This window comes from Ascaphus truei, chromosome 21 (genome assembly GCF_040206685.1).
Source record: "Ascaphus truei isolate aAscTru1 chromosome 21, aAscTru1.hap1, whole genome shotgun sequence".
Lineage (NCBI taxonomy): Eukaryota > Metazoa > Chordata > Amphibia > Anura > Ascaphidae > Ascaphus > Ascaphus truei.
Genome location: NC_134503.1, coordinates 9868489 through 9883194, shown reverse-complemented (window position 1 = coordinate 9883194; position 14706 = coordinate 9868489). Strand labels below are relative to the sequence as shown.

The following is a 14706-nucleotide window of genomic DNA, read 5'->3' as shown; positions in this document are numbered from 1 at the left end:
TACAATGTGCCCCCTTTTTACAATTTCAATTGGGCCATGTTTGATAAGCAGTCTTTAACGAGACACCTCTCAGCACTGGAAAACACCTTACAGCCCATGTAAGTAAATGGCATGTTACGGTAGGTGTCTTCCAGCACTGGATGGAGAGTTAAAGCTGAAGACGTGCTTAGTAAATATGGGCCTATATCTAAAACATCTCCAAATAAACGATAGGTATAAATATTCACAAAGCATAAGACTTGTATATGGGGTTACATTAAGAATGATTGACATACAGTATTAAAAGACGTTTGGCTGCTGCTTTATAGTGAAAAGAAATGTGTTTGTCAATGCAAGAAGAACCAGATTAGGGAATTTGCTTCAGGCGGGACCAGCGAGTGCAAGATGCAGAAGGATGTTTTCTTATGACCGCGGATATGTTCCCTGCTAAAACAAATGACATTCCCTATAAAGCAATAGATTATCAAATTACAACAGTTTCCTTGTTATAGTTGAGAACAAATGAAATTGCTTTATATTGATCCAGGGTTCAACCAGGCAGTACAACCTCATTCTTGCATAGGTTGTACCAAACACTGCTTGCATTCTTTTGACTGCTAATCTGGGCCACTTACAAGTGGAAGAACCTTACATGGCCACTTCAGTATTGGACAACCTAAGAGACTATGTTTACTGGCAAGGGCTTTGCGTGGTGTTTGGTTGGTAGAAAGTCAACGCAAGCTCAGTTTCTTACCAACTCCAGGGCAGTTTTTCTCCAGCGCACGCTGGCGAGTAGTAATTAATTTAATGATCCTAATGATACAATCACCCTTTTCACAACAAATGAACGTGTTGCTGGTCACCCTTGCAAGAAGAAACACCTAACCCAGAGGTTCTCAACTCCAGTCCTCAAGACAGCCGAACTGGCCAGGTTTTCAGGATATCCTTGCGTCAGCTCAGGTGGCTCGGTCTTTGAATGAGCCACTGATTGAGCCACCTGTGCTGAAGCAGGGATATCTTTAAAACCTTACCGGTTGGGGGGGTCTTGAGGACTGGAGTTGGGAACCCCTGACCTAACCAATTCTTTGGGCTTGATCCTTTTATCGTCTGTCAAAATTGGTGACATTTTGAGAAATGTGACCGTTCACAAACATGGCACAAAAACACGGTTGTGGAAACATTGTGAAAAATGTGGGGGGGGGGGGCACATTTGAAGTCATTTACACAACAGTAAAATTCACCCAGTCACTAGAGGGAGACAAGGCCACAATCACTTTCCATTCTTTTATCCATGGTTAACGCTGAAGGAGAACGATTCTTACGCTCCTCCCTAAATCTCAACGTGCTGTAGTATATAATAATATAGATCAGTAGAGCTTGTAAGGATATTTCTGCTTCAGCACAGGTGGCTCAATAACTAACTGAGCCACTGATTTAGCCACCTGTGCTGAAGCAGGGATATCCTTAAAACTTGACCTGTTGTCGGCCCTCGAGGACTGAAGTTGGCCACTACTGATCTAGAATGCAAGTCCAATGCATCGTCTTCTCTGGGGAGAAGTAGAGTAGTCCTGAGAAAGGTACACTTAACCTGCTTTATCCGAGTAGAAGCTTTTAATCATGTTTAAGTGTGGTGTTTCTTCATACTCTAGCATGGTTATTTTCACAGTAACATTCTGTTTTACCCTCCAGCTAATTTCACCTATTCAGTGATACAGCACTTTTTTTTTTTTTTTTTTAACCAGATTTACCATCGTTAAATGGGTTAAATGTCTAATGGTTATAGGCATTTTTTTATTTAGGTTATTTCCCTCCTGCTGCAATAATCCTCCCGATATGTATGTGATTGATATATTATTCAATACATAGCAATTTCATGGAGTCTTGATAGGCCCTTTTAAGCAGGAATAAATCTCAGAATGATTTTAAAAGAGAGCGTTTTTTTATGACATGAATGCTGGGTAAGGAGGGGAAGAATATAAAAGTGTCTAATCAGTGTGTGTAGCAGACACAAGGGTGTTTTACTGCATGGAATTAAAGTAGACAATTGCTGGGTTGTGAGCTAGAAATGGAGAATATACAGTATAAGCTGCAATGCAGACACATGCATCTTGTATACTATACCTGCAGGGACACCAATGTCACCCATTCCCTGTACTCTACTTCCTGAAGGTACATTACAAACTCATACTACAAAGGGATTGAGGTCACCTTGCAGACAAAGCTCTGCATTCCATATGCATCAGACACACGCACCTTGTACTACCAGCTAGATACAAGCAGATCAGCAAGAATAGGACGTACTGAATGTACTGTCTCAGCAGGCAAAGTGTCTGCTGTAAGAGAATGGTTAATAAACATCTGGGTGCACATTATGGCGGGTTCATCTCACATTCATCTCTCTGCCTTGCAGTTTCGCTTTTCTGGAGGGGGGGACAGTGGATCTAAAGGACCTCAAATATCTGCACAGGAGTCACAGGCCCAGGCAATCCTCCAGCAAGCAAGAGTAAGCCAGCTACTTGTGTATTTCATTTAGTTGTTCACTTGAAGAAGCCGACTTTGATGTATAATTTCATAATTGAAGAACCATAGTGTTGCCACATTTAGTTGTTGCAAATACATCATATGAGTAGGCAAGTTTTTCAGATGCTAAGTTATATATACCAGTAGGATAATGCTAATATATAGTGTCTGCTTTATCATTTGTATTTACCAACATATATATACGTATATCTTTGGGTCATCCAGTTGTCTGTGTGAAAGGAATTTTGGCTATAGGAAATCAGAGGAACGCCACACATCGTCTATATGTTCCTTTCCTTACCATAGAACAAAGATTTTAGCGATTGATGACCCCGATTTCATTGGGAACCGCTCCCAATACTGAATAGTTCCACTTTTAAACAGCCACTTAACTGATTTCAGATGGGTTTTAGTGATCACTAAGGGTCAAGTGAATGACCTTGAACATTGCTGGTACCTTTTGGATAACGCGTGGACCTTTGTATTTGGATGAGCAGATTAATTCCAAATTGTATTGCTCATTAAGGTAATTACCCTGTTACCATTCTTCCTCTCAAATAACTTTGTGAGCCGTTCCGAGGTAGATGCAATCGTTTTAATGGATTCATTGTAATATCAAGTCATCTTCAAGGAGCAGAGATGGGCAACGTTTTGGGGGCGGATTTGGATCGGCAGCTGATCGGCCGGTTCCTTTGGTCCTCAAATTTCAGCAGATCAGTCTCAAAAAGGGGTGATTTAGCGTTTTTGCGGATTTGTAATTATTATTATTATCAATACACTCCGCGGATTACGTAAACCGTAGACGGATTTGTAGAATCCAATCCTCCGCGGATTCGGCGATCCATTGACGGATTGTTAAGAACCCGCCAACGAGTTGCTGAATCCATGGATTGGATTCTAAAAATCCGTCCACGGGTTGTATCCAATGACTTTTTGTGATGAATCCGCGTGGATTAAAACCGACCAAATCCGTTTCAGATTTTACACTGCGAAACAGATTTGGGGGGGGAAATATGACAAAAACCCGGGAAATGGATTTAGTTATAGACGGGTACTATATTTCGACCTTCAGGGGAGAGGTAAGCCTGCTAGTACACGCCCTTTACACTAAGGAAGTTTCCGTGATGGATTGCTGGATTAGTATTAGGATTATAAAATAAGCATGTTATAGGACTAAAAGATATATTATTGAATGACGTCCAGAAGTTTAAATAACAGAAACATTAAATTGTGCCCCAAGCAAACTAGGAAAGGTATACGCTCAGCTGCATAATATTCATTTAAAAAAATATTTGAAATCCCTTGTTTTATTATGTATAGTCCTTAGTGCAGAAGGGACCAGCAGCTGTCAGATGTGTTCTAATCATGATTTCTTCATTCTTTCAGCTGGCACTCAGAGGACCATCTGGTCCAATGGGTCTTACTGGAAGATCAGGTCCATTGGTAAGAATGCTTAATTGTTACATTGGCCACCTGACTTTTTTTTTAACTCAAATTTTATTGAAATTTTCCACCATACAACAAGACATAACTTTGCATTCATATGAAACACAGATGTTATACAGAAATACACACGTGTAAGAAAAAGGTAAAATTGGAACCTAAATCAGGAGGGGGGGGGGGGAGTCCGTCCATCTTCCTCTCACCTTTCTTCCTTTTCATCTTCTGATCCGAGCTTCTCTTCTTCCGAGACTCTAGGCTACATCTCCCATGTGGCCCGCACCTCTGTTCTCTACTTTGCCTCCTACCCTAGGCCTCTCCCGTTTATTTCCTGTCCCCTTTGAGTCAGCGGAGAACGTGTTTCGGAAACTATCACAGCAGGATCGTAGTACCATCCACTCCTGACACTCATGATTGCACTAGTTTGGGACTTCCCTGCTAACAGGACTCTATCATTGCAGGGTTCACCAGGTCCTTCAGGATTAAAGGGAGAGTCTGGAGATTTAGGACCCCAGGTAAGTGTTTGGTAATGAAATCATATCAGAAATCTTGACATTCTCCCACGATCTCAGCCATCCCCTTACCTAACTTTGATGCGGCAGCCTTAGTGTGCTGTAATGGTCTCTATTCCATAGCATCATTCTCATACAACTTGTCGTGTGCTGATTGTTTTGTAGGGTCCACGTGGTACACAAGGTTCTCCAGGTCCATCAGGAAAGCCCGGGCGCAGGGTGAGTACAGGTCTTGTGTGCTTGGCTGACAACCAGTGACTAGGGTTTTCTACGTTTAATATAGATGTTTCCGGGATGCTGTTTTTGTTCAGAAGACACAGAACGAACACTTTCACAAATGGCTTCTGCGCTGATTAAACAGCAGGCATTTAGAGTCACTTAACATATGCTCATTCTTTTTCCAAGTTTTTCTCGTACCAGAGCCCTTGCACCCCACTGCGTTTAATAGCCACCAACATGTCGGAGCATAGAACTCGTTGGCAGATAAGGACTACTTGGCCACATCCAGCCTGTTCATGCCGTCACCCATTTCCTCGTACCATGAAATGTGCACAGCACTACGCAATGCACCGCAGACCATTTTAGCAGTGGATGAGCTAATAGTTCATTGATCTTTGTACATTTTTGGGGATCCATAATAAAAAAGAAGAAGTTTCAATGCAAAAAAAAAATAATGTTTCTTTTGCAGATACACCTGATGGGGTTTCTTCTCCTGTGTGCTGTTGATTGTATTATTTTTGTCCAGGTGTACTACTGAACGGATACCTAGTGAGATGATACCTGTAGGATTCCTGCTGTATCTGAGGCTCCCATTATGCAGTAGCATGTTTCCCCTGCAACATCTGTAGTCATCAATCCTGAAAGATAATTTGATCTCATATTAGCTCAGTTGTAATGCCTTTTATTTTGAGGCCCTCATAACGATACTTCCAGGCCTTTCCGATATCATGATTTGAGTAGCGGGAAATGAAATGCCTTATTATCCTTCTAGTTCAGCAGTGGCCAACTCCTGTCCTGACTGGATTCACTGAGTGAGCCACCTCTGCTGAAGAAGGGATATCCTTAAAATCCGACCGATTCGTGGCCCCTGAGGACTGGAGTTGGCCACTCCTGATATAGAATTCACATCCAATGTGTCTTTTCAGGGGAGAAGTAAAGTAGTCCCCAGAAAGGTCCACTTAATCTGCTTTAGCCGAGTAGACCTGTTCGTGGCCCTTGAGGACTGGAGTTGGCCAGTCCTGTTCCAGTTTGTAGATCTTACCCAGGGCAACTTGTTCTTCTGCTACTTTTTCTACTCTGCCCTCAACTCCTGTATTTTGCAGAGTGTGGGACACACCTGATTTAACACTTTTTTTTAAAATCTTTCAGGGACGGGCAGGCAGTGATGGCGCTCGTGGAATGCCAGGACAGACTGGAACAAAGGTACACATTTCCATACGCAATGATTATATGCACTTGGTGTGTCCCTTTGGAACTCAAGTGAGCCATCCTGCAAAGAAAATGCAAGCAATCACAATCACTTTCTCAACTTCTTTCTTAGGGTGACCGAGGATTCGATGGTTTAGCTGGTTTGCCCGGAGAAAAGGGACACCGTGTAGGTTTCTATTCCGTTCTTATCTTTAGATCTTCACTGTACCACACATAATCACTGTTATGCACGGTTAACATTGTGGAGGGCTGGTGAGTGTAACATAAGGGCACATTTGTCTCTCTCGTCTAAAGCATATCGTTACGTTGCTTGGTCTATCAATGTTTCAGGTTACTAGGACCCATGTTGTTCATCTATTTGTGATTTGGTGTCTTACAGGGTGAGTCAGGTCCACACGGTCCTCCAGGACCTACAGGAGAGGACGGTGAAAGGGTATGTAGACAAACTGCTTTATCAGTCATTCTCGGAGCTGAAGACCAACTCATTACCAATGAGTAAAGGTGCATCATGTCATAGTGCCAGCATCACGAATGAGTAAAGTAATGATAATATATACGTTTGAGCACATTAACATTTCTGAGACAGGTCTCCAAACCTGCTTTACTCCATAGTCACACAGCATACTGTGCTTCCATTGCAGCCAGGGATTCTGGGTAATAGCATGCAAATTACTGTTTGATTCTTAACCACATTAACATGAATCCCTTTAAGCTTCTTCCTGCTGTTTCACACAGCTTTTAAAGCAAAGCCTGGGTCAAATACAGTAAATTCATGGCCAGCAAACCAACTCACAGACAACTATTTCCACCTTTGGGCCCCATCAGTGTGAGGGAGGTTGCTGGCCAAGCATTGTCAAGCTACATTTCAGGTACACAAACAAGTTATGGTGAAAACAGTAATGTTACAAAAAAACACTTATGAGCACATTCAAATGTCAGGTCTCCAAACCTGTTTTACCCCATAACCACACAACATACAGTGTTGTCACTTGAACCATGGATTCTGGGTAATAACATGCAAGGTTTGGTTAAGTAATGCACCCCCCCCTCAATAAGCAGAACTGTGTTGTACAATACCTATCACTAGAAGCATCAGTAGCCATGGGTGTAAGACTAATTGCCCAGCGCTGCAAAGAATAAGCTTGTTCCTGGTTTTGTAATATCTTTCTTTCCTCACGAGATCAATAGATTGCCCGCAGGTAGATCCACACCCATTTATTGCACTAGCAAATATTGCATGGTTTTCTCTAAAACCCCCAGGGGATACGATTTCCACTTAAAATCCCAATACATCCTTGTTAAAACACCCAATAGCTGTAGATGTAAGCGGGAATATATTGTCTTATTTCATTCCGTCTTTCAATATGGTGGGCATTGCAGAACGGTCCTTCACCCGCTTGTACAGCAAAGTAAGAGTTAAGACAACGAAGTGCCTGGATCGGATTGGTAATTCCGAGCTTGTTTCTTTCTCAGGGTGATGATGGAGAAGTTGGACCAAGAGGGTTGCCAGGTGAACCTGTAAGTACTTGCCTGTAGCTATCTCTTCTTCACTGAGCTTGAGATAGACTCCCGGCAATGAAGAGATCAGAGTAAATAGGATTATATCAATAAAGGGAAGGGTGGCGCACAGGTTTCCACTGGGAGGGTGGGCGATGTTTAAGCACGGGGAGCGCAATACGTTTCTTGATCGGTGGCCCCGCATCCCTAATATTGTTTTACACAAATTTGTATTATTCCTTTTAGGGACCACGTGGGTTGCTCGGACCAAAGGGACCTACAGGCCCCCCCGGACCTCATGTAAGTGAGCTGATGCTGCTTTTGTACATGTCCTCCAGAGAACAGGGCTCAGGATACTACTCATAGCCGCCGAGGCATGGAATCAGGGAGGCCAGATGCTTTTACATACCTGTCATATGTAGGACCTTGAGGCATTGGAGAAATGGAGGAGAAAGCTTTCTGCTCAGTGATGCATAAGGAAGCAGAGAATACATCTGCAGTAATCAGTCTCTCACATCATTCCACGGATCCACACATACGAGCGTATGAGCAATGTTTAATGAAGCAGAACCAGGGAATAGCTGCAAAAACTGTTGGCCTTACTAATCTATCGCTGAGCAGAAAACCGCTCAAGACATCAAACTGGGCTGAAAATCCACATTGGTCGTTACTGATGGACTTTTTCCCTGTTTGGAGCAATGGGTTTTGATTATATACTGTACGACTCTATAAATAATCCCTTACAGTATGCACACAAAGCATTTCACTTCTGTCTGACACTCCCATTACATGTCCAACATTTCTCCCCATGGGCATTAAAACGTTGATGCAATAATATGGTCTGTTAAAGCAGTCATTGTCTATACAGTATTTGTACTCCCTTGCTAAGGTCTGTTACTCATGTTTATACTGTGGCACCCAATTAAGAATACTGTTTTGGTTGCCTCCTGTTGATGCATGTTTACTAATCTTGCCTGCAAGTTGGGAGATAATTGACGTTGCTAGGAATTTAATGCAGGTATTCTATGTTCTTGATCCCAATATACTGCTCTCCACCATTCGTTTTAGAACAAGGGAAGTATTTCTTGTATATTTCTGCACTAATGATGAATGAGAAGCTAGGATTGGGTGTTTACCACCAGCGATCCAGTTCTGTAAGAACTCTGTGATTCAGTTAGATTCCTTGCCCGGAAAATTCAGACCTGAGATTCTCAAATATGTCTAATCTGCTCCCTTGACAGGGCGTGGCTGGAATGGACGGTCAAGTTGGCCCCAAGGGTAATGTGGTAAGTGTTTGCTTGGTCCAGCTAGATAAGTGTATTCACTTGTACAGATGCAAGTGGTTTCACATCGAGATGCCACATCATAGGGAGGAGGCATTTCAGAATGTGCTTTGCATCTGTAACATTATTGATTTTGCAGTATAGTTTGCAAAGGAATGTTTTAACGTGCACAAATACAGCTAGTTACTGGTCGGTTTATCTGGACATTGTAACACAAGACACACGTTTTTGTCAGCTCTGGATCACTGTAGACCAACACATGTGAAACCCTTGGTCATATTGGATAAAAAAAAAAAGTGTCCCTTCATAATAAGCTTCGGTGTGATTTACACACCGGTGTGTTTGTACAATAGTGAGCCTAGTACAATAAAGCATACTAGAGGCAGTCCTCGGTTATCCAACGGAACCCGTTCTGGAAGTAGCGTTGGATAGCGACACCGTTGTAAAGTGAGTCCCATGTTAAGTCCCATGTTAATCAGTGGAGGTGAGCGTTGGATAACGCATTCCGGCGTCGAAAAACAGTCCTATGGGTTGCGTTGTAAAGCGTTGGATATGCCATTCATTGTAAAGTGAAATGTTGGATAACGAGGACTACCTGTACACCTTGTACAAAATCTGATTATTCTCGCAGACTAATGCAACTGCTGTAACGGTACAAAAAATAAACATAGAAACACAGAATTTGACAGCAGATAAAAACCACATGGCCCAGTTATCTGCCCATTTTTCATAAGGCAGAGTCATTGTGTCCTTGCAGTGGGTTGTTCCATGTTGACCTTTATTTTGTGTTCATTCAGGGACCTCAAGGTGAGCCAGGCCCACCTGGACAGCAAGGAAACCCAGGAGCACAGGTGAGGCTTCATTTGGGATGTACCACAACCCACAAAGACAGCAGCCAGAGGGTGAAGGTAGAGTGTGAGGTCCCCATAGCACAAGCCGTCTTCAAACGTACTGTAGGTGACCTTCACTAGGATGGTTTATTCTTGGCCAGTATAGCTAGTCATCATCGTTGTTAACAATCGTCATGCAACTCCTGTTTTATGGGGACCCCAGGACATGTTGCATCAGTGTATATAAGCCGTGAAAGGAACGATAATTGCTGATTCTTGTTACTGAAAGCAGAGTCATGATTCCTATTCATGTGTTTCTCAATGTCGGTATACATTTGAATCTCATTGCATTAGGTTTGAGGTAGCATGTTTATTAACTAATTCATACAATTATTAATTATATTGTCAAAGATCAACCAGTTGAAATTGAAGGATATGTCTTAAATAAACACACACACACACACACACACACACACACACACACACACACACACACACACACACACACACACACACACACACACACACACACACACACACACACACACACACACACACACACACACACACACACACACACATTTAAGCAGGTCTGTGTGCTGAATAGGTAAACCATGGTAATTATGTAGTTTTAGTTAAACACGGGGAACCTAGTAAAAGAAAAACTAGAAGGCAGGCTGAAACCCACAACATTAAAGCCCTTATCTCGTATGTGTGGCTGTGCCATACGACACCCGCCAGCTATCTCATGGTAGGGATAATTACAGATGGAGTATCGTGGATGTCTGCGTTTGTTTAAAGATGCTTGATGAGAAAACAATAAGAGGTGTGAACAGTGCTTTCTGTAACATGCCTTGTCTTTCTTTTACACAGGGTCTACCAGGCCCACAGGGGGCAATTGGCCCACCAGGAGAAAAGGTAGAGTAACTCATCCCAGCTGCGGTGTGTGCTTCCAGGGACTGTTAGAATGAGTATCACTCCCCCACTACTATCTCAGCCTCACGCTAACATATGCTACATCTGTTACCAACTCTGTATATGGAAGACATGTTAACGGGAGGGCGGACATTGGAAATAAACACTATCCATCTTCCTCTCCTTTTCTGTTTGCGCAGGACCCTAGGGGATGTGTATGGTAACATGTTGCACAAACCCATTAGGAGCAACATTGTTTAGGCTTATCCTATACAACTGTAGCTGTTAGTTGGAGCAATGCTATTGTGTCTCTATTAAACACTTGGTAAATCACGGCATCTACAATGTAAACTACCAGTCCATAGTAGATTTCCCTGCAGACATGTAAGGATGTACATATAGCACTTCTGTGCCACTGTACAGGTTCCAGTAGTGGCATGGGGGCATTTCTGCTATTCTCCTGCTTGTGAATTAAGTAATAATTCCACATCACACTGTATCTTACATAGTCTAACCCAGGGGGGCTCAACTACAGTCCTCACGCCGCCTCCCCACCCCCGACAGGTAAGGTCTTCAGGGATATCCCTGCTTCGGCACGGGTTGCTCAATCAGAGGCTCAGTTAAAGACTGAGTTGACTGACTCAGTCAACTGCCGGCAGTTGAAGAGTGACCGGGATCCCACTTCTGCCACCTACTTTTACTTGAAGCTGGATTTCTTCGGTTGCCGCAGTATTCTAATACAGTCTTACACAAGACATTTTAACACAATAAACTGTTTATTTGCAGGTTGCAAACGCACAACGTTTCGGGAATCTTCCCTTCCTCAGGTGTAATATTTACCTCCATGGTCCTGAGGAAGAGAGATTCCCAAAAGTGCAACCGGCAAATAAACCATTTATTATGTTAAAATGTCTTGTGTACGACTGTATTATAAGTACGTGGACGTTGTAAGAAGGCCAGAGACTTTGTTTGGGGTTTAAAATACATTTTTTACAAAGACTTTTGCCTAAATGTGAACGAACTCTCTCTTTTTTTTGTTTCATTTTCAGGGTCCATTTGGGAAATCTGGTCTACCCGGCATGCCCGGGGCTGATGGACCTGCTGTAAGTATTCAACAGGTGTAACACGACCCGCGGCGCCAAGGAACAAAACATTACATCTCATACGCAGATTCGGTCTATATAGTAGTCGAGAGCTAGGCAATCAATGCTGAGAATCACATGAACAAAACAGCATCATGTTAAAGTAAGCCATTTTCAGAATCACACCAATGTAATTACTTAAGGAAAACGACAATAAAACCCATGAATAGTAATGCAGTTATCTCAGACCCCCAGGGGTTTTGAAGCCTCAGTAATAACAGTATGATCAATCCTATTCATATTGGGGTGACTGCCTTTGTATGCATATGATGTGCTTGTATTTATGCCAGATGTATGTTCAGATTCATTGGTTGGGAGATGTGGGATCCCCCAGGTGTGTTGACAATTTGCGCAGAAGCAAAGCTCACCGTCGGTGTCTGCAAGCAGCTTACCCCTGTTTCCTCTATCCTTTCACAGGGTCACCCGGGGAAAGAAGGCCCTCCAGGGGAAAAAGGAGGCCAGGTATGCATCTATTGTGCGCTACGGACATTGTTTCATGTGCATCGTCGGTATGAGATCTGTATATAAATATTAAATAGATGCTGAGGATGATAATAGTGACAATCCTATTACTTAGAGCTGGGGTGGTCAAGTCCAGTCCTTAAGGGCCACCAACAGATCAGGTTTTCAGGATATCCCTGCTTCAGCACAGGTGGCTCAATCAGTGGCTCAGTCTTTGACTGAGCCACTGGTTGAGCCACCTGTGCTGAAGCAGGGATTTCCTGAAAACCTGATCTGTTTCTGGCCCTTGAGGACTGGAGTTGGGCCACCCCTGACTTAGAGCACATTTTGAGCATCGTCACTTTGACCCAGATTCATCCAGCGCCGGTACGTGTTGGCGCACCCGATCCAGCGTCCACTCCCATTCAAGTCAATGGAGCAGGCGCACTCGCCCATACCGACGCTGGATGAATCTGCGCCTATTTGTCACGTGTGATAAAGGGGATAAGATATTATGTATAAACACGCACGGAAGTTTCTCTGACGGCTCCTGAAGCCATTCTAGGCTTTTTTTTTTAACCCTTTGTTTCATGCATCAAGAATCTTCCTCGCTGTCATGCGAAGTCATGGACAAATATAAATGGAGTCAGATAAACAATCATTGGTTAGAGTCAAGTCCTGCTCTTCCCTCCAATGCAAAATGGGAATGAAAATGCGCTGTGGTTTGCTTTGCGGCCTCCAATATTTGGCACGGTGACCCTCTTCTTTGCCCGTTCACTGCTAGAAGGGCCATGCCCATAAGCGACGAGTGGGATACCCCTCTGGGTTAAGTACTCAGAACGCATAAGGCCACCTGGCTAGTTATTTACACGAAACGTGCAGAGCTAAAGAGAAGATGTACTCAATGTGCACCTCGAACTCCTCGTCTTTCCTGAATGTGGCGATACTCTTCTCCCATTTGCAATGACATTCCCAACTTCTCCAACCTACAGAAAGCGGAATCGTTTCAGCACATCATTCCGCTGCACCACATCAGCGGTCTAACACACGCTATAGCTCTAATGCTAAGGCTAGTGCTGTATATTGTTACAATAAAATGTATGTTCCTATGGTGAGATATCCCAGAATCCCTTGCTGCGGTGGAAGCACTGTATGCCGGGAGATAATGGGGGAAGGCAGGGCTGCAGACCTGTCTGGGACATGTGAATGTGCTCACACGTGATATTTGTATTTGCTGTTCACTGTACGGTGGAGGTTTTTTGTCACTTTTTTAACCACTATAATTTATATAATGTATGGTGAAATTAAAACCGGTAATGCACTTTGGCCACTAGGTGGCAGTGCTACTCTGTGCTCAATACAGCAAGAGCTCCATTGGTGCAATAAGACATTCTGAAACATACCTTCCTGCCATAGGCTAAGTCACTACTGCCGCAGAATGCGTGGAGGTGTCCGCGCGGCGCGGTCACATTGCCTTAAGGCATTGATCACGCCCATAGGCCGCGCGGCAGCGGCAAGGGGCGCGCGTTGCGCGAGGAATCAGTTGGAACTGATTTCTCGGCGCGACGGGCAGGTCACGTGAGCAGTTCGCCCAATGAGGGCGAACCAGCTCCGTGACGTCACTGACACGCCCCCCTTGACGGCGCGTCTAGCATGTCCAGAAAACGCACGTTTCCGCGCAGGGCGAAGGGAGTATGGACCTGCCCTTCCAGCGAGCCATCTCAGTTGATTAGTGCTTTGCTGGTGTGGCAACAGAGGAGTTAATTGTATTCTTCTGCTGTTATTTGCATCCAGTTGAATGAGCCAAAGTTGTCACAAGCATTCCAGGCAATGCATTAAAGTGACGATTCCTGATTCCATTCTCTCCCACTAAGAGGAATATCTCATTCTGCACTTCTCCCACTGCTGAGTGTATGAGACATATATATATATTACTGATATGCACTAACCCTCTTATACACTGCCCACTCCCCCCCCCTTGAATACCCAATGTAGTGCTACACAATGAGGTTGCAAGTGTTCTGTTTACAGCTACAGTGGAATAACTAATAGGACAGGTTATGTGAGTAGGAGGGTGGGCAGCAGAGAGAAAGGCTTTTTATATATATATATATATATATATATATATATATATATATATATATATATATATATATATATATATATAAAGCCTTTCTCTCTGCTGCCCACCCTCCTACTCACATAACCTGTCCTATTAGTTATTCCACTGTAGCTGTAAACAGAACACTTGCAACCTCATTGTGTAGCACTACATTGGGTATTCAAGGGGGGGGGAGTGGGCAGTGTATAAGAGGGTTAGTGCATATCAGTAATGCAGGGATCACTTGTATACATTTAACTCTTTCTTTGCCCCGCATTTCCATTTTTATCCTTTTTACAAATAATCTTACATAGTGACATCCTTCCTTTATAAGCTTTTTATTTTACATAATAGTGACATAGTTACATACCGTATTTCCTCGATTGTAAGACACCTTCGATTGTAAGACGCACCATCGATTTGGACTTTACAATCGAGGAAAATTACTTTTTCACTTACAATGTTTCAGGAGAGGTCCCATGTCAGCGGAGGATGAAGCGGGCGGCGGCATCAGGGAGGTCCCACGTCTGCAGATGGTTGAAGATGGACAGCGGGTGGGTGTGCGGTGGCAGGACAGGTCCAAAGTCTGCAGGTGAATGAAGATAAGAAGACAGCGGG

At 43.5% G+C, this 14706-nt stretch overlaps 1 protein-coding gene across 2 annotated transcripts in view; it reads left to right on the top strand.

Annotated features, from left to right (window-relative positions):
- COL5A1 (collagen type V alpha 1 chain) overlaps positions 1 to 14706 on the top strand; it is a 162597-nt gene that overhangs the window by 96036 nt on the left and 51855 nt on the right. For both annotated transcript variants that reach the window (XM_075578918.1, XM_075578917.1), the window contains exons 13-26: positions 2390 to 2482; positions 3886 to 3942; positions 4401 to 4454; positions 4617 to 4670; positions 5820 to 5873; positions 5992 to 6045; positions 6259 to 6312; positions 7353 to 7397; positions 7623 to 7676; positions 8618 to 8662; positions 9457 to 9510; positions 10363 to 10407; positions 11454 to 11507; positions 11964 to 12008. In XM_075578918.1, the coding sequence (XP_075435033.1) occupies positions 2390 to 2482; positions 3886 to 3942; positions 4401 to 4454; positions 4617 to 4670; positions 5820 to 5873; positions 5992 to 6045; positions 6259 to 6312; positions 7353 to 7397; positions 7623 to 7676; positions 8618 to 8662; positions 9457 to 9510; positions 10363 to 10407; positions 11454 to 11507; positions 11964 to 12008 (762 nt within the window). The remainder of the gene's footprint in view (positions 1 to 2389; positions 2483 to 3885; positions 3943 to 4400; positions 4455 to 4616; positions 4671 to 5819; positions 5874 to 5991; positions 6046 to 6258; positions 6313 to 7352; positions 7398 to 7622; positions 7677 to 8617; positions 8663 to 9456; positions 9511 to 10362; positions 10408 to 11453; positions 11508 to 11963; positions 12009 to 14706) is intronic.